Source organism: Salminus brasiliensis, chromosome 1 (assembly GCF_030463535.1).
Source record: "Salminus brasiliensis chromosome 1, fSalBra1.hap2, whole genome shotgun sequence".
Classification (NCBI taxonomy): domain Eukaryota; kingdom Metazoa; phylum Chordata; class Actinopteri; order Characiformes; family Bryconidae; genus Salminus; species Salminus brasiliensis.
The window spans coordinates 97553946-97574174 of record NC_132878.1 but is presented as its reverse complement, the minus strand read 5'-3'; the positions used below and the strand labels follow the sequence as shown (position 1 = coordinate 97574174).

Here is a 20229-nt window from a genome sequence, read left to right as displayed (position 1 = left end):
GTCCAAATGTTTGTGGACACCCCGTCTAATGGATGCGTTCAGCTACTTGAAGTTGCACCCATTTGCTGACCTCGATGTGCAAAGCTAATAGAATAGAGTACTGTGGAGATGTGGAGATTATGGAGTCCAACTCCAAGGCACCTTAAAAATGGTGTCTGGATGCTCATAGTGGACATATAGTGCAAGTTCAGGGGATTACAGGTGAGCAGGTATAGGTGACTATTAGTGTTTCTTGCTCCTGGGCTCCCCCTACAGTTGTGGAGTGCAGCTCACTTTTACTTCACTGCAGTAAATACAAATCCCGCATTGAGGACTACAGGATTTTACACTAATATGACTATAGGGAGACAGGTTCTCCTCCTCCTTCATAGTGCAGTAGCAGCAGCAGAGCTCTGGCCCGGAGTGGGAATGACGGAGACGCCGTTCTCCCCCTGTTCCAGTCAGTGGAGCGTCAGTATGATCCTGAAGAGGCTGATTTCATCGGCATACATCGTTAGCTCACTGCAGGAGCTGCTCTACCACTGCAAGACCACCCAGATCATCACATTATGCTTTAGAAAGTGGGAGTGTGTGATCTGACTGCATCTCTATGGAATTTGTGCTCTGACCATAAGCAGCAACACCACAAAATCATCCACCTGCCTTTCATTTCCTTCCCTTTCCTTTCCTGCCCCTCTCACCTGTCTCACCTCTTACTAGCCTTTAACCGTATTCACAGTATTAAACACATTCACTCACGGTCATAAATGTGTGAACAGCTTTTAATGACATTAATAAAGCACCCTGATATGACTGATAATCTTACTCATCCATTTATATTCATATAGTGAGGAGCTGTGTCTCTAACCCTAACTCTGAACTAAGCGAGACTGATCAGTCAGGGTCATTAGTCTCACAGATGAGGTAATGGTGCTCGTCTTTAACCTCCCCCCCTCCTCCAGGAGTATAAGGCTCCGGCGACGAGGCGGCTGCACGAAATCCTGGGGGTGGAAACCGGGGGTCCTGGGGGAAGACGGGCCGGCGAGCAAGGCCACGCCCCCTGCGACTACCTGAAGTTTAAGGACCTGATCCTGCGCATGCTGGACTACGACCCGAAGACCCGCATCACGCCGTTTTACGCCCTGCAGCACAACTTCTTCAAAAAGACGACGGACGAGGGCACCAACACCAGCAGCTCCACCTCAACGAGCCCAGCCATGGACCACAGCCACTCCACCTCCACCACCAGCTCCGTCTCCAGCTCCGGTACACAAACATACATGTTTAATCTACTGTAATACACTACAGGAAGCGTAGGGGGCGCTCTATAATGCTCTATAATGTTCATATGATCCACACGCTCATTCTGACAGACTGTAATACACTACAGGAAGTGTAGGGGCGCTCTATAATGCTCTATAATGTTCATATGATCCACACGCTCATTCTGACAGACTGTAATACACTACAGGAAGCGTAGGGGGCGCTCTATAATGCTCTATAATGTTCATATGATCCACACGCTCATTCTGACAGACTGTAATACACTACAGGAAGCATAGGGGGCACTCTATAATGCTCTATAATGTTCATATGATCCACACGCTCATTCTGACAGACTGTAATACACTACAGGAAGCATAGGGGGCGCTCTATAATGCTCTATAATGTTCATATGATCCACACGCTCATTCTGACAGACTGTAATACACTACAGGAAGCATAGGGGGCACTCTATAATGCTCTATAATGTTCATATGATCCACACGCTCATTCTGACAGACTGTAATACACTACAGGAAGCATAGGGGGCGCTCTATAATGCTCTATAATGTTCATATGATCCACATGCTCATTCTGACAGACTGTAATACAGTACAGGAAGTGTAGGGGGCGCTCTATACTGCTCTATAATGTTCATATGATCCACACGCTCATTCTGACAGACTGTAATACAGTACAGGAAGTGTAGGGGGCGCTCTATAATGCTCTATAATGTTCATATGATCCACATGCTCATTCTGACAGACTGTAATACACTACAGGAAGCGTAGGGGGCGCTCTATACTGCTCTATAATGATCATATGATCCACACGCTCATTCTGACATCCTGTAATACACTACAGGAAGCGTAGGGGGCGCTCTATAATGCTCTATAATGTTCATATGATCCACACGCTCATTCTGACATCCTGTAATACACTACAGGAAGCGTAGGGGGCGCTCTATAATGTTCAGCATTTTTGCCGTATCTAAACATGCACTTTTTGTTCCTCTCTCTCTCTCTCTCTCTCTCTCTCTCTCTCTCTCTAACCCAGGTGGATCTAGCGGTTCTTCCAATGACAACCGAAATTACCGGTACAGCAACCGGTACTACAACAGCGCCGTCACTCACACGGACTACGAGATGCAGAGCCCACAGGTAACCCGACGCTCCTGACGGTAGTCTGTCTTGAAGCCATTGTCAATACTGACTGCCCCCCTCACCATCCCTTCTTCCTCTCTCTCGCTCCGCCCTCCTCCAGGCGCCATCCCAGCAGCAGTTGCGCATCTGGCCGGGCGGCGAGGGCGGTCTGGGCCCGCTGTCGAACAGCGGTGGCGACGCCCCGTACCCGCAGCTCCTCCTGCACAAGCCGGCCGCCTCGCAGCACTCCCGCCACTTCCTCGGCAACGTGGGGGGCATGATGGATCCCCCCCACCACCCCCACCCGGTGTACGGCGGGGGTCACCACGGCAACGGCCGGCCGCTCCGGCAGCAGCAGCAGCAACAGCAGCAGCAGCAGAGCCAGGCCCAGGGCCAGACTCCGCAGGGCCCACAGGGTCAGGCGCTGATGCCGGTCTCGTCTCCGCAGATGCAGGACAGCATCGAGCTGAGCCTCACGCACCACCACCACCTGGCCCAGTCTTCCATCGTGCAGCCCCCGCCGTCGAGTTTGGACTCCAGTCAGTACGGCTCCTCCAACATCCACCTGGGCCTCTCCGCCTTTCGGACTAGAGCGGCCTTGGCCCCGCCCCCCCAGCCTCCCACGGCCTCCTCGCAGCAGCAGCTGGCCCAAGCCCCGGCCGCTCAGGACAGCATGGTGCCTGCCTCCGGCCTGGGCTACATCCCGCCCTGTTACCCGGGCAACAACAATAACAACCCGCCGCCGCAGGGCAGCGGGATGCTCACCGGCGCCCCACCCAGGGGCGGAGGAGCGGGGGTGGTGCGGCCGGATTCGGAAGAGTCCATCATGATGGGCGTGTGCGGAAGCGGTGGGGGCGGCGGCCAGAGCGCGGCCAACTCTTGATAAATCTTGAACAAATTCCAAAAGCCATACAGAAAAAAAAGAATTTTAACGAAATGATTAAAAAACACCCGACAAACAGTGCATACACACACATGTACACACATGTACACGTAGTACACACACATGTACACACACACACACACACACACGACAGAGAAAAAACTTGTGAAATATCAAAGGATTATTTTGTTTTTGTTTTTGTTTTTGTTTTGTTCTGTTCTGCATGGGGTCGAGGAGGCGGAGGGAAGATTAACCTTAATTTCTTCAGTTTTTTGGTTCTTTTTGCTTTTGAAGGCGGCGAGAGAAGAGCGGAGAGGTCAGAGAGATTCAGAACGTTTGTTTTTATTGTTATTCTTATTATTATATTATTATTATTATTGGATTTTATGTGATTTAAGAATAGGTTTGCAGCGAGAGATTGTTTGTTTGTTTGTTTTTGTTTATTTTTTGTTTTTGTTTTCGTGGCGAGGCGCCCCCCCCCCTCCCCTCCCCCAGGTGAGTCGGGATTGAATGTGTAAGAGGAAGGGAAGCAGCAGCAGCAGCAGAAGAAGAGAGGGAGAGAAGATCCTTATTTTTATAGTTTTTGTTTGTTTCTTTTGTTTAATTGTGTTTTTAATTTATTAAGAATCACTACAGAGAGAGAGAGATGGAGGATCAGAGAGAGGGCGATCGAGATGGGTGTTTGTTCCTTTTTTTGTTTTTGTTTTTTTCAGATTTATTTATTCTGTGTTTATTTTATTTATACAGGTTTGTTTTTTGAGGGACAGGCGACACTCACGCATCGTACACACACCACAACAAACAAACAAACAAACACACAATGGGATTGAGTTGTTTTTTCATTTTGACTTTCTCTCTCACCCCGTGACTTACACACACACACACACACACACACACACACACACACACACACTTTTGTTACTGTTTATTTTTGTTTGTTTGTTTGTTTTTCTGTTTTGTTGTTTTTTAAAATGTTTCTTTTGTTCTTTTGTTTAGTTTTTTTTTCCTCGCTTGACACACTGGCTTATATATCTCAAACTATGAAACAAATCTTACGAATAAAATAAAGCAAATGACAAAAAAAAAAAACAAACAAACGAAACCGTAGTCGCACCGCGGTGAGAAAACCGACGCGAGGAGGAGGAGGCGGAACCTTTTTTTTTTTTTTTTTTGCCGAGGCGAGCCGCTCCGACAGCGAAGAGGGGGGACCTTTTAGCTAATCTTTACAGAAAAAAGGAGGAAGTGAGAAAAAAAACACGACAACAAAACACTCGGCCAGAAGGAAAAACCAAAATGCTTCCCTGATGTTCGTTTTTTATGTTTTGTTTTTTAGTTGTTGTTTTTTTTCGTTTTCAGAAAAAAATAGTCTGCCTTCTTCACCATCTTTACCAGACTCACCCTTTTATTTAGCCTCTCTCTCTCTCGCTCTCGCGCTTTCTTGCTTTCTTGCTTTCTCTCATTTCTTTTTCTTTTACTCTCTCACTCAACTCTCTCTCTATGTCTCTCGCCCTTCCTCGCTTTTGTTTCGTTTCAGACGAAGAAAACAAAAAAGAAACGCATTTGTATGATTAACTCTGGACATGCTAAGCCAAATCTCTCGCGCTCTCTTTCTCGCTCTCTCGCGCTCTTTCTCTCTCTCTGCTTTTTTTGTTTTGTTTTATTTTCTGTTTTGTTTTCGTTTGTTTGTTTATTGTTTGCTTTTCTTCCTGGCCCCATTATTTGTGTTGGAAGGAAGAGGAGATGGGCGAGAAAAGCAGGAGGGAGGAAGCTGTAAAAACCAAGGAGACCACGCCCTCCTGCTCCAACCTCTCTCTCTCTCTCTGTCTCTCTCTCTGTCTCTCTCTGTCTCTCTCTCTCTGTCTATCTCTCTGTCTGTCTCTCTCTCTTGTTCTCGTCTATCCTCCCCCTTCCTCCTTCCTCCTCTGCAACACTCTGTGAGTGCTGTTTTGCCATCAAGTCCAAAAAGAAACGAAAAAAAAACAACAAAAAAAAAAAAAGGAAAAAAAAAGTGAACTACTTCTCTCTCGGCTGCTATCTCCACTCTCAACCATGTTCGGATTGCTGCTAAAGAAAACAAACAGATAAATAAATAAAATAAATAAATAAAAATAAATGAATAAAAAAACTTTTTAACCCTCCTGCTTCAGAAAAAAATGGAAAATAAAAACCACTGCATCTCATGTATTTATTACTATTTAACAAGAAAAAAAGAGAAAAGTCAACCCTGTTTTCTGCTGTTTTTGTTGACGGTCTTTCTTGGTGCAGGTGAACGCTTGACCTTTCTATTCTGTAACGGAAACATGGTATTAAAACAAGTGCCTCGATTTACTGGTCAGCCACTGGACACGGCGTGGACACGGCTGGGGGTTCGGTTGTAGGTCTTGAGCAGGGGTCCGATTAATGTGTGTGTGTATAGAAAACGGCAGCGAGAGAAATGACGGCCGGGTGGAAAACCTCCAGGATTCACCTCTGAAGCGAGCCTCAGTCTGACTGACCAATCCCGGATCTATTTCCCTAACTGATGATGATGATGACATCATCACCACCCTCCTCATCCTCACCATCCATTGTAATTTGTGTACATAGCATTCACCCGCTCTCTCTCTCTCTCTAGATCTCTCTCTCTGTCTATATCTCTCTCCCATCCAGTTTTACCGGTCAAGCGACAGTAGGGGTGAACACCCAGATCTCTCTCTCTCTCTCTCTTTCTCTCTTTTTGTCTGTATCTCCATCCGTCTCTCTCCCTCTCTCTCTCTCTTGAGGCTGCTTCTCACGACTGGGATTCGAACCTGCAACCCTGAAGGCAACAGGACCTGCAGCACCCCTCCCTCCCTCTGCTCTCCAGCTCAGTGACGATGACTGCTGCCCTCTCTGTTGATTAGGACTTGTGCTCGGCCGCCGCCGCCGCCGGCTCCTTTCCTTTGTGTTATTTTTCTCGAGGTCATCCTTCATGAGAAACATCATGTCTGAAGTATTATCACAGCATCGGTTCTTTGGGTTCTCGATTAAAGAGAAAGTTGCCTCTGATCTGATGGTGAGGAGGAGTTGATCACACTGATGTTGGTGTTGAGTAACGTGGTGAATAAGGGGGGGCTTAAAACTAACAACTGAAAAAATACATACTGGGTTCGGGTGTCTGTTACAGCATGATGATGATGGTGGTGGTGGTGGTGGTGGTGGGGGGTCGCTGGGCGATGGACCTCAGAATCTGGACCTCAGCTACAGGTCAACGCCCACTGGTCAAAGTTGGGAAGTGTTGAAGGGAAATGAAAACTTGAATGGGTGAAACTCTTCTATAATAAAAGTCTCTTCAGCGCTGAGCGACACTTCTGTACACAGTGGAACAGATCTACTGCAGACAAATTCTAATTATTAATGTAATGATGGTTCATTTTATTTTCACATCTCTATTTATTTACAATGAGAAAAATAGTTTCTAAATTCAAACCATTTTAACTCGTTCATTTGTCATTTTTACAGAAATATTTCACATAAAATACTGGGTCAAATTATGAAAAATAAAAAGAAAAGTTTGAAAACATTTGGTTTTGTTTGCTTCAGTAAGTGAAATGTTAGCCACTTTCATCAGATCCGCAGAATTACACATTTGTATTATTCTGTGATGCAAATTGTGAAATATTTTGTAGAAATTACAAAATAATTCACAGGAAAAGTATTAATATAATAATGATTCATCTAATTTTCACATATTTATTCATTTATCATAAGAAAAAATATTTTTGAAATTCAAATCCTCTAAATGTGTCAATTTGTCATTTTTACAAAATATTTGCATTTTTTATATTTGCATTACAGATTATTATAAATGTGTAATTCTGATGATTTGAAGTGGCTTATATTTCATTAACTGAAACTAACAAAACAAAAAAAGGTTTTCAAACTTTTTCTTTTAATTTTCATAATCCAAAGAATAACCAAATCATTCTTTTTTTCACATATACTATGTGATATAAATACATATAATATACATATAATTTCTACATGTATATAGTTTTTCACACCATACTTTATTTCACATTATTCGGCCAAAATTATAAATTCACATAATGTACCTACATAATTCAAAATATGTTGATTTGTGTGATTTTACGAAGTTACTTAAAATTTGGCCAACAATTTTTATTTATAATTTAACCCAATAATTAAAATTAATTAATGTTTTTTGCATGACCAAAATAACTAGAATTTTGAAATTCATATAATTTGGCAGAACTATATTTTTATTTAACAAAATCTGGCCAAAATTACATTTCTTTAATTCACATGATTAACCCATATAATTCAGATTAGTTCATTTGTATAATTTGGCCAAATAATTTATGTTTTAATATTATTAATAATTCGTCCAAAATGCTTCATGTTACTTAACAAATTGGGCCAAAGTCTTTCTTTTTTTTTAAAAAAAAATTTGATCAACATAATTTAACTGTGTTCATTTATATAATTTGGTCAAATAAGTCCCATTTGTTCATTTGTAGAAGTTAACCAGTTACACTGAACCACAAGAGGGCCATGATTCATCCAGCAGATGTAAATAAGTGAACCTCAAACATGAAGGGGAACTCTAATTCATACAGCTCTGGGTTTTAGAAAACTGACCAGCACGGCTGATTATTCAGTATTTTAGAGAATGTTTCAGGTCACAGTGAACACTGAACATCACGGGTTTCCTTTGATGTGTTTAAGATTCCTCTACTGGTACTGAATAGATGGGGCATCACACTCCAGTAAACCAGTTACATGAGACCTTAAGCCAGGTTACCCTCCACAGGCTTTACAACTCAGTGTGGGGTCATAACCCAGTCCAGCAGTGGGCCAGAGGGACCTGAGGAGATCACAGTGGCCATGTTAGAAGTGTGCAAAGTCCAGTATGGATGGTGAGGAACTCACTGTGTCACATGATGTGTCCGATCTTCTCAAAAAACAAAAATAAAGGTGTATATGCATAAAGCCTGAAAGCAGGCCTGATCCACACACCCGCAGAAGCTCCTCCTGGCCTTCTGATAGGCCAGGATGTTCACAGCCCACACTCATACCCCAAAAGTGATTGGTTTGAGGCTCATTTGCATATTGCTCTGGGATATCAGCTGTGAAAGACCAGTAAGATCATTCAACCAACAGATATACTGTGCAGGCCTCGTCCGCCCTGACCACTAGCATTCTTAGCTGTTCCTGTATCATACACTATATGGACAAAAGTATTGGGACACCTGCTCAGTGATTGTTTCTTCTGAAATCAATGCAATTAAAAAGAGTTTCTCCTGCTTTTGTTGGAGTAACTGTCTCTACTGTCCAGAGAAGAAGACTTTCTACCAAATTCTGGAGGAACATTGCTGTGAGGATTTGATAGCATTCAGAAAAGTGTTAGTGGGGTCAGGATGTTGGATGATCACCACCCCAACTCATCCCAAAAGTACTGGATGGAGCTCAATCACCATCCCTCATTCCAGAGAACACAGCTCTTCCACTGCTCCACAGCTCCTCAATGCTGGGGGGCTTTATACCCCCTCTAGCCCACGCCTGGCATTAGCGGTACTTACTATTGACAGTACAGTTCTCTACAGGGACTAGACAAGCTGTGTGTGTGCATTTGCATGTGTCAGCAATGAGTGCAGCTGAAAGTAGCTGAATGCATTTATTAGAAGGGGTGTCCACAAACTTCTGGACATATAGTGTAGCTTTACCCTGATAGCTAAAACAGGTTTAAAAACAGTGCGCCAGCCATTTCTAAAAACAGCTGTTTGAGGTGTTAGCTTAGCATTAGGATGAGGATGGTTGGACTGTACTCTTATGGGTGAATCTTACCAAGTAGACCAAGGACACTTTTCTTCGTCGTTGAGCCACCATTAATCCTCAACAGAGTGGTAGTTCATACACACTGATCAGCCAGAACATTAGAACCTCTCCCAGCTGAAGTGAACAACACTGATGATCTGGTTCTAGATCAAGGGGTGGATCTGCATATCAGGCAGTGAGTGAACAGCCAGTTCTTGAAGGTTCATCACGAAGGTTGTTGAAGCAGAAAAAAATGACTTTTTGGTGTAAAACACTCGGTTCTAGATAACCTCCCCCAGTCAGAGCTGGAGTTCTACTACAGTGGAGGTTCTAGATAACCTCCCCCAGTCAGAGCTGTGGTTCTACAGTGGAGGTGAAGGGAAGCAGACGTCTGAAGCTCTAATAATAAAAGCTCCTCACAGAAAGTTCTTCACCTAATGGTGATGAAGACGCTGCCTGATGCCTGAGACACGGTTCTACCAGAGTTCTGAGAAGAGTTCGGCTCTAGAACCTGCTTTTAGAACCAGATCATTAAAATGGTGGAGGGATACATGCTGCAGGGTGTAGTGCGGCTACAGAAAGTAGTCCCTAAAGAGAACTGGACTAGTTCAGATTCTCTATTCACTATTTTACCACCACCTTCATCATCATCATCATCATCATCATTTCATATAAACTCAGAAGACTCGTGTTTTAGCTGCACTGGTGGGTTTGGATAGGAGATAAATTATGGGCTGTAGCTGTGTTGTAGTCATGGCGACCGACACCTGCTTCACCTCCACTGTAGAGAGATCAGAGTGGGTCAGTTTCCCCCAGTTCGGCATGTTAAGATAAAGGGAGTACTAGCTAGAAGAAGCACATAAGGCTAGATGGAGGTGGAACCACTGGGACCATCCATCATTCCAGAGAACACAGCTCCTCCACTGCTCCACAGCTCCTCAATGCTGGGGGGGCTTTATACCCCTCTAGTCCACACCTGGCATTATTAGGCAGCATGGAGCCAATAGGGTCATGATGCTGTGTGTGTGTGTGTGTGTGTGTGTGTGTGTGTGTGTCAGCAATGGGTGCAACCTAAAAGTAGTTGAATGCATTCATTAGAAGAGGCGTCCACAAACATTTGGACATGTAGTGTATTCTCATAGCCTGAGGTCAGGACTTTGGGAGAGCTCAATTTCAAAGCCACCTTTGATGTTTAAGACAAGAAGAAAGGTGCTGTACGCATGCGCAGTAACCGTCAGTAGGACGCATGGGTGCAGCACGTGTTCTACGTCATGTTATTGAGCACTTAGGTGGAGTCTCTTAGGTGGAGGGGTGCTGGTGACTTCGCTGCTTCAGCGTTTCCACATTCCAGCACGTTTTGGGTGGCTAGCATGGGCTTCACGAGCTCCCCAGTATGTTCCTCGCTGGGCTTGCTGGGTTTGCTGTGGTGTGCTACAGCTTACACCGCCGAGAAGAACAGCTACCACCCCGTCAGCTCTGTGGAGCATGGCTTGCCTTCTGAACCCAAGCCCTGGATGAGGCAGAGGGAGATTCTCCACCTCCCAGAACATCAGCTGCCTCCATATCTCCGTCTCCCCATGTTCAGGCATGGATCTGCTCCGTTTGTTGGTATGGAGCTTTTCAGGCCAGTTCCTGGGAGAAGAACCTTTCCAAGCGCTCTAGCAGATGTTCTAGTCCCGCTTGGACATCTCCAGCCGGCCCCAGGCGCGCCTGTGGATAACGCGCACGGGGTGGAGGTGTGGTGCGGCTACAGGAAGGTCTCGGTTCGCATTAACAAAGCCCGCGTTGGGGTCAGGGGGGCAGATTCTGACTTTCACCTGGGGTCGTGTCCGGTATCTCGCTCTTCGGGAGGCTACATCTACTTCCACTACGACCTCAACGAGTGCAGCGGCTCCTTAACGGTAAGGAGCCACACTGGAGAGGTGTAGATTAAAGGGGTGTTCACCTGTTGAGCAATTTGCATATTATTAAGCTCCCTGTGTGAGAAGAGCTCGTCCAGAGTGGAGATTTGGTGTGAACCTGAGCTTCACTGTAGAGAAACTGACCCACTATGATCTCTGTACAGTGGAGGTGAATGTAACCAGGCGTCGGTCGCCATGACTACCACAACACAGATGCAGCCCATAATTGATCTCCTATCCAAACCCACCAGTGCAGCTACAACACGAGTCTTCTGAGTTTATATGGAATGATGATGATGATGATGATGATGATGAAGGTAAAATAGTGAATAGAGAATCTGAACTAATCCAGTTGTCTTTAGGGACTACTTTCTGTAGCTGCACTACACCCTGCAGCATGTATCCCTCCACCATTTTAATGATCTGGTTCTAAAAGCAGGTTCTAGAGCCGAACTCTTCTCAGAACTCTGGTAGAACCGTGTCTCAGGCATCAGGCAGCGTCTTCATCACCATTAGGTGAAGAACTTTCTGTGAGGAGCTTTTAGTAGAGCTTCAGACGTCTGCTTCCCTTCTCCTCCACTGTAGTAGAACTCCAGCTCTGACTGGGGGAGGTTATCTAGAACCTCCACTGTAGTAGAACTCCAGCTCTGACTGGGGGAGCTTATCTAGAACCTCCACTGTAGTAGAACCGTGTCTCAGGCATCATGCAGCGTCTTCATCACCATTAGGTGGAGAACGTTGTGTGAGGAGCTTTTAGAGCCTCTAAATGCGAACGTAGGTGGTTCTCCTCACTGATGGTGGTCAGGCTGGAGTAGAGGTGGGAGTGTTCTCATTTTAATACACCCAGGAAAGCAAAAACCCAACAGAACTGGAGCTCCTACCTTTGTGCGGTTCTAAGGGCCTGGTTTGGACCTTCAGAGTGCCTGGCTGCTGAATCAGTGTCTCTCTTTAGACAGTCGGAGGCCACGTGGTGTACTCCAACAGCATTGCCTACAGGCCAGAGGTTCAGCCCGAGGAGCTGGTGGTCCGAGCCGTGCCGCTGACGCTGCCTATCCAGTGTCTTTATAACCGGTAAGTCTTTACTCTCAGATGATTCACTTGAATCTGATTCTTTTAGAAAGTGATTCGGTTCACTGTGAATCATCTGTAATGGCATCAAGATTCAGTTCAGAGTTTCATTAAAAACACACTGAATAAACAAGGAAACAGAGGTTCCTTACTAGAGGCAGAGGTTCTATACAGAACCAGGCAACACAAAGAACCACTTGGAGGCTTAAATGGATCCTATGTCTGGTTAAAGGTTCTTCACTCTGGTGAAAAAACTTTGGTACAAGCTTCTACATAAACAGCACCAAGGTTCCACTTTTCTTACGAGTCAAAGAACCATTTTTAAGAACTCCATGGAACCATTCTTTCTAGGTGCTATATACTACCAATAAGGTTCTGTTGTTTTTTATGAGTCAAAGAACCCTTTTGGCTGGGTGCTAGCATATATTGCAACAATAAGGTACTACTTTTCAAAAGAACCTTATTTTAGAACTGTTTAGAATCATTTTTGCTGTGTGCTGTTTAGAACCAATAAGGTTCTAATTTTGAGCCAAACTCTTTTTTTTTTTTCTTTTCAGAACAATACAGCATCATTTTCATTTTCCCAACAATAAAGTACTACTTTTGTCATGAGTCAGAATGTTTTTACAGCTATATAGAACCGTTTTAGCTGGGTTCTGTATATAACCAATAAGGTTCCACATTTTTTCTTTTTAGCAGACAGACCTATGTAGAAATTGCTGAATAGCACCAGTAAGGTCCTACTTTGTATATGAGACAGCTATATGGAACCTTGCTGTATAGAACCAGTAAGGTTCTACTTTTGAAATAGGCATATGTAGAACTCTGCTGTATAGCACCAGTAAGGTTCTACTTTCTATATGAGATGGCTATATGGAACCTTGCTGTATAGCACCAGTAAGGTTCTACGTTTGAAATAGGCATATGTAGAACTCTGCTGTATAGCACCAGTAAGGTTCTATTTTTGAAATAGACACATGTAGAACTCTGCTGTATAGCACCAGTAAGGTTCTACTTTCTATATGAGATGGCTATATGGAACCTTGCTGTATAGCACCAGTAAGGTTCTACGTTTGAAATAGACATATGTAGAACCTTGCTGTATAGCACCAGTAAGGTTCTATTGTTATGACACATACCCATGTAGAACCCTGCTGTATATCACCAGTAAGGTTCTACTGTTATGAAACAGGCCTATGTAGAACCCTGCTGTATAGCACCAGTAAGGTTCCACTTTTATGAGACAGAACTATACAGCAGGGTTCTATATAACACCAGTAAGGTTTTACTTTTGAAATAGACATATGTAGAACCCTGCTGTATAGCACCAGTAAGGTTCTACTTTTTATATGAGACAGGTTTATGGAACCCTGCTGTATAGCACCAGTAAGGTTCCACTTTTAAGAGACAGAACTATACAGCAGGTTCTATATAACACCAGTAAGGTTCTACTTTTAAGATAGACCTATGTAGAACCCTGATGTATAGCACCGGTAAGGTTCTACTGCTGTTATGAGTTAAAGAACCCTGTTTCAGACCTATACAGAACTGTGTGTGTGTGTGTGTGTGTGTGCGCGCGTGTGTGTGTGTGCGCGCGCGTGTGTGTGTGTGCGCGCGCGCGCGCGTGTGTGTGTGCGCGCGCGCGTGTGTGTGTGTGCGCGCGCGCGCGCGTGTGTGTGTGTGTGTGTGTGTGTGTGTGTGTGTGTGCGCGCGCGTGTGTGTGTGTGTGCGCGCGCGCGCGTGTGTGTGTGTGTGTGTGTGTGTGTGTGTGTGTGCGCGGTCCGTCTCCCACTGCTGTGTAATGTGCTCCTGCTCTAGGTTTCATTACTCTTATAAGGTGGGCTATCTGCCCAGGCCCGACCCGGGCACCTTCAGGAAAGACCTGGGCAGCAAACAGCAGAGGTTCAGTCTGAGCGTGTGTAACGGTGAGGTTCTCCTCTCTCCCGGACGGACCCTTTAACCTAGCCTGCGGTTCTTCTCCGGACTCTCAGTCCGGCTACACAGTCTGGTGTTTCTCTGAGGGTTCTTTAAAGGGGAAATTCACGGGTGTGTCCGAATTCTCCCCAGATCCCAGAGTGTGAGCTGATCTCTGTACAGTGGAGGTGGATGGAAGCAGACATCTGTCGCCATGACTACAACAACACAGATACAGCCCATAATTTATCTCCTATCTAAACCCACCAGTGCTGCTACAACACGAGTCTTCTGAGTTTATATGGAATGATGATGATGATGATGATGATGATGATGAAGGTAAAATAGTGAATAGAGAATCTGAACTAATGCAGTTCTCTTTAGGGACTACTTTCTGTAGCTGCACTACACCCTGCAGCATGTATCCCTCCACCGTTTTAATGATCTGGTTCTAAAAGCAGGTTCTAGAGCCCAACTCTTCTCAGAACTCTGGTAGAACCGTGTCTCAGGCATCAGGCAGCGTCTTCATCACCATTAGGTGAAGAACTTTCTGTGAGGAGCTTTTATTATTAGAGCTTCAGACGTCTGCTTCCCTTCACCTCCACTGTAGAACCACAGCTCTGACTGGGGGAGCTTATCTAGAACCTGCACTGTAGAACAGCTCTGACTGGGAGAGGTTATCTAGAACCTGCACTGTAGAACAGCTCGGACTGGGAGAGGTTATCTAGAACCTGCACTGCAGAACAGCTCTGACTGGGAGAGGTTATCTAGAACCTGCACTGTAGAACAGCTCTGACTGGGAGAGGTTATCTAGAACCTGCACTGTAGAACAGCTCTGACTGGGAGAGGTTATCTAGAACCTGCACTGTAGAACAGCTCTGACTGGGAGAGGTTATCTAGAACCTGCACTGTAGAACAGCTCTGACTGGGAGAGGTTATCTAGAACCTGCACTGTAGAACTCCAGCTCTTGGACTTTGAGTGTTTATAAAGTGTGTGTGTGTGTGTGTGTGTGTGTGTGTGTGTGTGTGTGTGTGTGTTAACTCTACAGAACAGTGGGAGACGCTTGCAGTAAACGGCGGTTTTGCGCTCGGGGAGCTGATGTACTTCCAGGCTGCTGCTGCTTTCATAGCGGAGGACGAGAGGATCTTCGTCAGCTCTTGTCACGTGACGGTGACCGAAGATCCTGACTCCGCCCCACGCCACGATGTCATCAGCAATTCTGGGTAATCCACTGTAATCAATCGTGAACGCGCTGAATCTGATCTTTCCTGTTCTGATTTGGAGGGGTGATGGAGGGGTTCAGTGGTGTTCAGAAATATTTGGAAACACGGCCACGGAGATAAAGTTTAAAGAAACCAAGGCTGTGAAACAAAGAGGGGGGCGTGGCCAAAATAGCTCGGTGCTCGGTGTCTTTAAGGTATTAAGGTTTCTTCTGTAGTCCTGGAGCTTTGCGGCTAGTGTGATGCCCCAGCCATCCGTCAGTGACCGGGAACTGAGCAGTTATAATTGAGGAAACTGTTGAACGTTTACTGGTCGAAAACGAAAGTTCTGTTTACAGGTGAAGTCCCGCCCTTCAACAAGAAGAGCCAGTCAGCTTGCTGGTTAGGCTGCGAGTGGAGGAGGGTTGATGATACCGTGGTGCTAGTGGGCAAAGCCTTCCCTTAGTCTAGAGATCTGCCCCTCAGGTTTATCCCGATCCTGAAACGCTAACCTGACTTTCAGTCTCCGATAGAGCTGGACGACTGGACGCTGCTCCTGTTGAGTTTGGTTCTGATGAAGCTGCTCTGCTGAATCTCTGGTAGGTGCATGGTGGACAGCAGGAGGAGGGGCAGCCTGTCCCGCTTCGTTCTGAGGAAGTCCGGCATCGTCCGCTTTACTCTCGATTCCTTTCTGTTCGCCGGCGTTTCTTCCGAGGTAAACTTTCATTCTGCTGCCTTTGACGTGATTTCTGAGTGTGTGATCGTTTACCCATAATTCTGCTCAACAGCTTCTTTACCTGCACTGCACGTTAACCGTCGCCAAGGCCGCCGTGAGCCAGACATCCAAGTCCTGCACCTACAACGGAGCAGAGCGCAGGTGACTAACGGGCTAAAGGCCCTTACACACCAGGCTCTGTTTATAGCTACAACTGACCGCTACAGCTTTGAACCGTTTAACATTTGCGGCATTCAGCAGACCCCCTTTACCCAGAGTCACTTACAGAAGTGCTTAGCCATCCACTCTGAATATCCAAAGCTGGTGCTGATGGACTCCAAAGTCAGGAGCACTGCCAGAAAAGAGAACCCAGAAACCCTGATAGCCCAAATTCCTGCAACCTGAACGCAGAGCTTCCTAAACTACGCAAAAGCTGTGGAGTCTGAAGTCGGAGACGCAAGCTCTCGCTCTCGAAAGACTTGGGTCTTCAGTGAACCCTGGAAGAGAAGTGTCCTCCTCACCTGTAGAGGGAGCTGCGCCTCCAAGCCCTGTTCAGAAACAGCTCTCTGTGAAAGACCTCCGCCACTTTCTCACGCTCTTCAAAACAGCAGCACAGTGTTTACTCTGTGAGGCCCTGTCTCGAATCAGCCCTCTCCCCTATGTAGTGCACTCTGTAGGTTGTGAAAAAGCAGTATGAATTTAGGTCCATTCTCCATGTTTCTGGTTATTAGAGCGTGTGGAGGAACATTAGAGGTTTGAGGAGAGTGTCTGCTGATTTAGGCCTGTAGTTAGCGTCATGCTAACTGGTAGAGATAAGCTTCCATTATCTGTTGGCTACATTAGCCTCCGAGCCTCAATGCTAATACTCAAACTTGGGTGAACATGTCTGTGTTGATTAACTATATATATTTGACTCTGGCCTGCAAAGCCGAGACTGGACCAGCCAGCCCCTCCGTACTTGATGGCGATGGTCCACGGAAGACGAGCGTCCAGACTTTTTACTGTCCTGCATCGAAGTGGTGGTCCAGCGCTCGCTGTCTTCAAACCCAGACTGAAGACCCTCCTCTTCTGAGAGTACTCAGGCGAAGAGAAGAGTATTAGGGTCTCCATAATGTCTTGTGTTTAGTAGAGTCTAAGATTAGAGGATCTTCTGGAGTCTAGTCTGTATGAACCAGCTGAGGGTCTTTTCTGAGGGACAGTGAAGCTCTTCTGGAAGTTGCTCTGGAGAAGAGAGCCTTGATGACATTGTGTAGGTTCTGCTAATCCCCTTCCCCACGTGTGTCGTAACCAGGTGGGAGGAGCTTGACGGGGGGGATTATGTGTGTGCTTGCTGTGATTCTGGATGTAAAGCGGTGGATCACTTCAGTAAGATCTCTCTTCTCCTGAAGGCATTTCTCTCTGTTTGTTTGGGAAGCTGTTGGAGCTTCAGGTGGTCCTCAGCATTTCCCTCTGTGTTTAAGACTCCCTCTCCAGTGCTCAGCAGGCTCTGGTGACCAGTCCGGCCTTTAACCTGAAGGGACCTGAAGGTTTACCTGAGATCACCTGGGAGTCGCCAAACACCTTACAGGTAGAAATAATGATCTTCCTTAAATAAAAACAAAAAAAATCATACAATAGATGTCCAAAAGTTTGTGGACACCCATTCGAATTTGAATGCATTCAGCTACTTTTTGTACTGAACTGCCAATAGAATAGGACTCTCTGGAGCAGATAGGAAACGTCATGACCCTATTGGCACCATGCTGCCTAATGCCAGGCGTGGGCTATAGAGGGGTATAAAGCCCCCCAGCATTGAGGAGCAGTGTGATTGTATTCCAGACTTCAGAACTCTGGATTGGTTTAACGGACAGACATGATACGTATCATAACAAATAATATTCAAGAAATATTCAACCTATTTATTTATTTATTTATTTATTTAAAATTATATAATAAACAAATACCAAACAAATTAAACTTTTTTGCATGTAAAGACAAAAAACACCAAAAAAAAAACTAACAAAATATTCTATTCTATTTTATTCATTTGGAATAACCAATATATAATAGAATAGAATATTTTGGTGTCTTTACATGCAAAAAAATCCAAATTTTCCAGGCATTCATTCATCATCTTTTTATAAAAAAAATAATATATAAAAATATTTGTAAAAATATAATATATATTCATATTTTAGATGATGATGTGTCCTCTAAAAAACCCCACACATCTATATCTCCTATATAAATACTGTCTGACTTATTTGCTGGTATATGTCCCACGCCTGTAACATCTGTTATGGGGTGGTAAACTCTGGGCTGCAGTTGGGTGCTGCTTCTAGGTGAACGCGTGAAGCTGAAGCCCCGCCCTGCTTGGGATGAAAAAGAGGAGGAGACGGGGAGGTGGAGTAGTGAAGTTGTTGGATGGGGTGATTGGGTGAGGCTGAGTGGGAGGAGTTTGGGGCTTGGGTGTTAATGGTACTGCCGTATTACTGAACGCCATCCTGCCCTTTCCTACCTGCAGGCCCAGACGCAGGTGCAGTTTGGACACCTCCAGGAAACCGCTGAGGAGGAGGAGGAGGAAGAGGAAGAGGAGGAGGTCTTGCAGGGTGAACTTGGGAAAAGTCTGAGCTCTGAAGTGAAGCAGCATGAGCCTGCAGGACAGCGGAAGCTCATCTGGGCAGGAGGAACCTTCGACCGGGTCCAGCAGACGCCTGCCTGGAACCAAAGGCTTGTAGTAGAGGAGATGAGGGAGGAGGTGGTGAGGAGCGCCGAGGCGGGGAGGACCACGATGCAGGAGCGCGTGATGGACGTTTTTGGAAAGCTCTCGCTGAGAAACTGGAAAGGTGAAGCTTCTGTGAAGAACCAGTCGAGCTCCGTCACTAAAGCAAAAGAACCGGAGAGCTCTGTGGAGAACGTCTTTGCTGAGAACTCTGTGGAGGAGGAAACCTTCCTGGACGCTCAGTCTGAACCTGCTGAGTGGAACGAAGGCCTGCAGTGACAAGAGCAGACGACATCCATGAACCTGACCGGGTTCCAGGTACGTTCTCCGTACAGAATTAAGACAGCAAAGGGTTCTTTGGTTTGGAGAACCATTTTAGTGGATGAAGAACCTTCCACAACAAAGAGGCGTCATTGCACAAATTACTCTAAGTGTGTGTGTGGGGGGATTCTGAGCTGTGATTGGCTGTCACACAGCTGTGCTGTTTTTCTTAGATGTGGCCAATGCAGATTTAAGAAGCTAGTGGAGAGAATTTAAAGCCTCCCCTGTAGCGCCCCCTTGTGGCCCTGTTTGAGAACTTCAGGTCTGGACCCTGAAGTTGAGCTGGGCTATAAGAATATATTTTATCGTATCGTGATAAATTTAGTTATGTTGATCCTGTTAGTGTTAATAAACACTGATCAGCTGCAGGTGTCATTAGTAACAGTGTAATTAGACTGAAGGGTTCATTAGATGAAGAGCAGCAGGTGTTGAGTAGAAATCACTGAGTTCAGTACAGGAGAGGATCTGAATAGTAGATTATATAAAGAATCTGATACTGATGTTTTTATTCTGTGATCACACACATGTATCGTGATAAATATCGTGTCTTTAAATATCGTGATATAGTATTTTTTTACCATATCGCCCAGCCCTGCCCTGAATCCAGTTTCTGCTCCTGGACTTTGGGGTCCTTGGTAGGTGTGCCACTATATAGCCACTCAATTACACCAGCTGTTTCCTTTATTTGCATTCATTACAAAACCAGGGGCTAGAAACAGGATTTAGGGTCCAGATTTGATGACCCGGGTTCTGAACCGATTAGAGTTTTCTAGAACTCGGTTTCTCAATTTTCAGGAACTTTGCCAATAAGACGGTTTTGAACTTTGCTGTTTTTTTGTTGTTACTCCAGATTATTTAATTATTGTTATTTTTTTTATCTCTTAGGAATCCTTGGAATTCAGTTGTATGGAGCACCTCTGCAATTCTCTCCTAATAAACTTTTGTATTTGTGATAAATAAACAATTGGGTTCTTGATGATGATGATTATGACTATCGGTAGTGCCTTCCTGCTGTCGCTCAGACGTTAGGTCCACTCTTCAGTGGCTAGCTGGGCTTTCGTCTGTCTGATCCATCCAACCAAAATGGACCTCCTACCTTCCTCAGTCAGAAGGTGGTCCAGCTCTCTACACATGAGGAGGAATACCCAGGTGTGCAGTCACAGACCTCCTACTGCAACCAAAGCTGAGCTGTTGTGAATAAATATATAAGGGGTGGGGGGGGTCGAGCCAGTGTGTGAAACTACCTCCACCATGTTTGGAGGCTGTATGTTAGCCTGGCTAGCTCTCACTGTCAGTTGTTGATGATGAAACTACCTTCACCATGTTTGGAGGCTGTACTTTAGCCT

The 20229-nt window shown here is 45.4% G+C and overlaps 2 protein-coding genes across 4 annotated transcripts in view; both read left to right on the top strand.

The window, feature by feature from the left end:
* Positions 1–6294, top strand: part of dyrk1b (dual-specificity tyrosine-(Y)-phosphorylation regulated kinase 1B) — a 72784-nt gene extending 66490 nt beyond the window's left edge. For all 3 annotated transcript variants that reach the window (XM_072692539.1, XM_072692538.1, XM_072692537.1), the window contains exons 9-11: positions 942–1245; positions 2299–2402; positions 2506–6294. In XM_072692539.1, the coding sequence (XP_072548640.1) occupies positions 942–1245; positions 2299–2402; positions 2506–3267 (1170 nt within the window). In that variant the 3' untranslated portion in view covers positions 3268–6294. The remainder of the gene's footprint in view (positions 1–941; positions 1246–2298; positions 2403–2505) is intronic.
* A 4082-nt stretch (positions 6295–10376) lies between these two features.
* On the top strand, positions 10377–19865 carry zp3d.1 (zona pellucida glycoprotein 3d tandem duplicate 1). Its single transcript, XM_072682921.1, has 10 exons — positions 10377–10964; positions 11917–12035; positions 13851–13957; positions 14996–15170; positions 15750–15861; positions 15935–16023; positions 17153–17226; positions 17322–17428; positions 18365–18880; positions 19769–19865. Exons 1-9 carry the CDS (start codon positions 10434–10436, stop codon positions 18839–18841), a joined length of 1791 nt encoding a protein of 596 aa, XP_072539022.1. The 5' UTR covers positions 10377–10433; the 3' UTR covers positions 18842–18880; positions 19769–19865.
* The last annotated feature ends 364 nt before the right edge of the window (positions 19866–20229 follow it).

What these genes read in the sequence shown, in the direction of transcription:
- zp3d.1 (XM_072682921.1), top strand. Translation starts at nt 10,434, where the DNA reads ATGGGCTTCACGAGCTCCCCAGTATGTTCCTCGCTGGGCTTGCTGGGT. An exon ending in CAGTCTGAGCGTGTGTAACG is followed by an intron (nt 13,958 to 14,995) that starts GTGAGGTTCTCC and finishes TTAACTCTACAG; the next exon opens with AACAGTGGGAGACGCTTGCA. An exon ending in GATGTCATCAGCAATTCTGG is followed by an intron (nt 15,171 to 15,749) that starts GTAATCCACTGT and finishes AATCTCTGGTAG; the next exon opens with GTGCATGGTGGACAGCAGGA.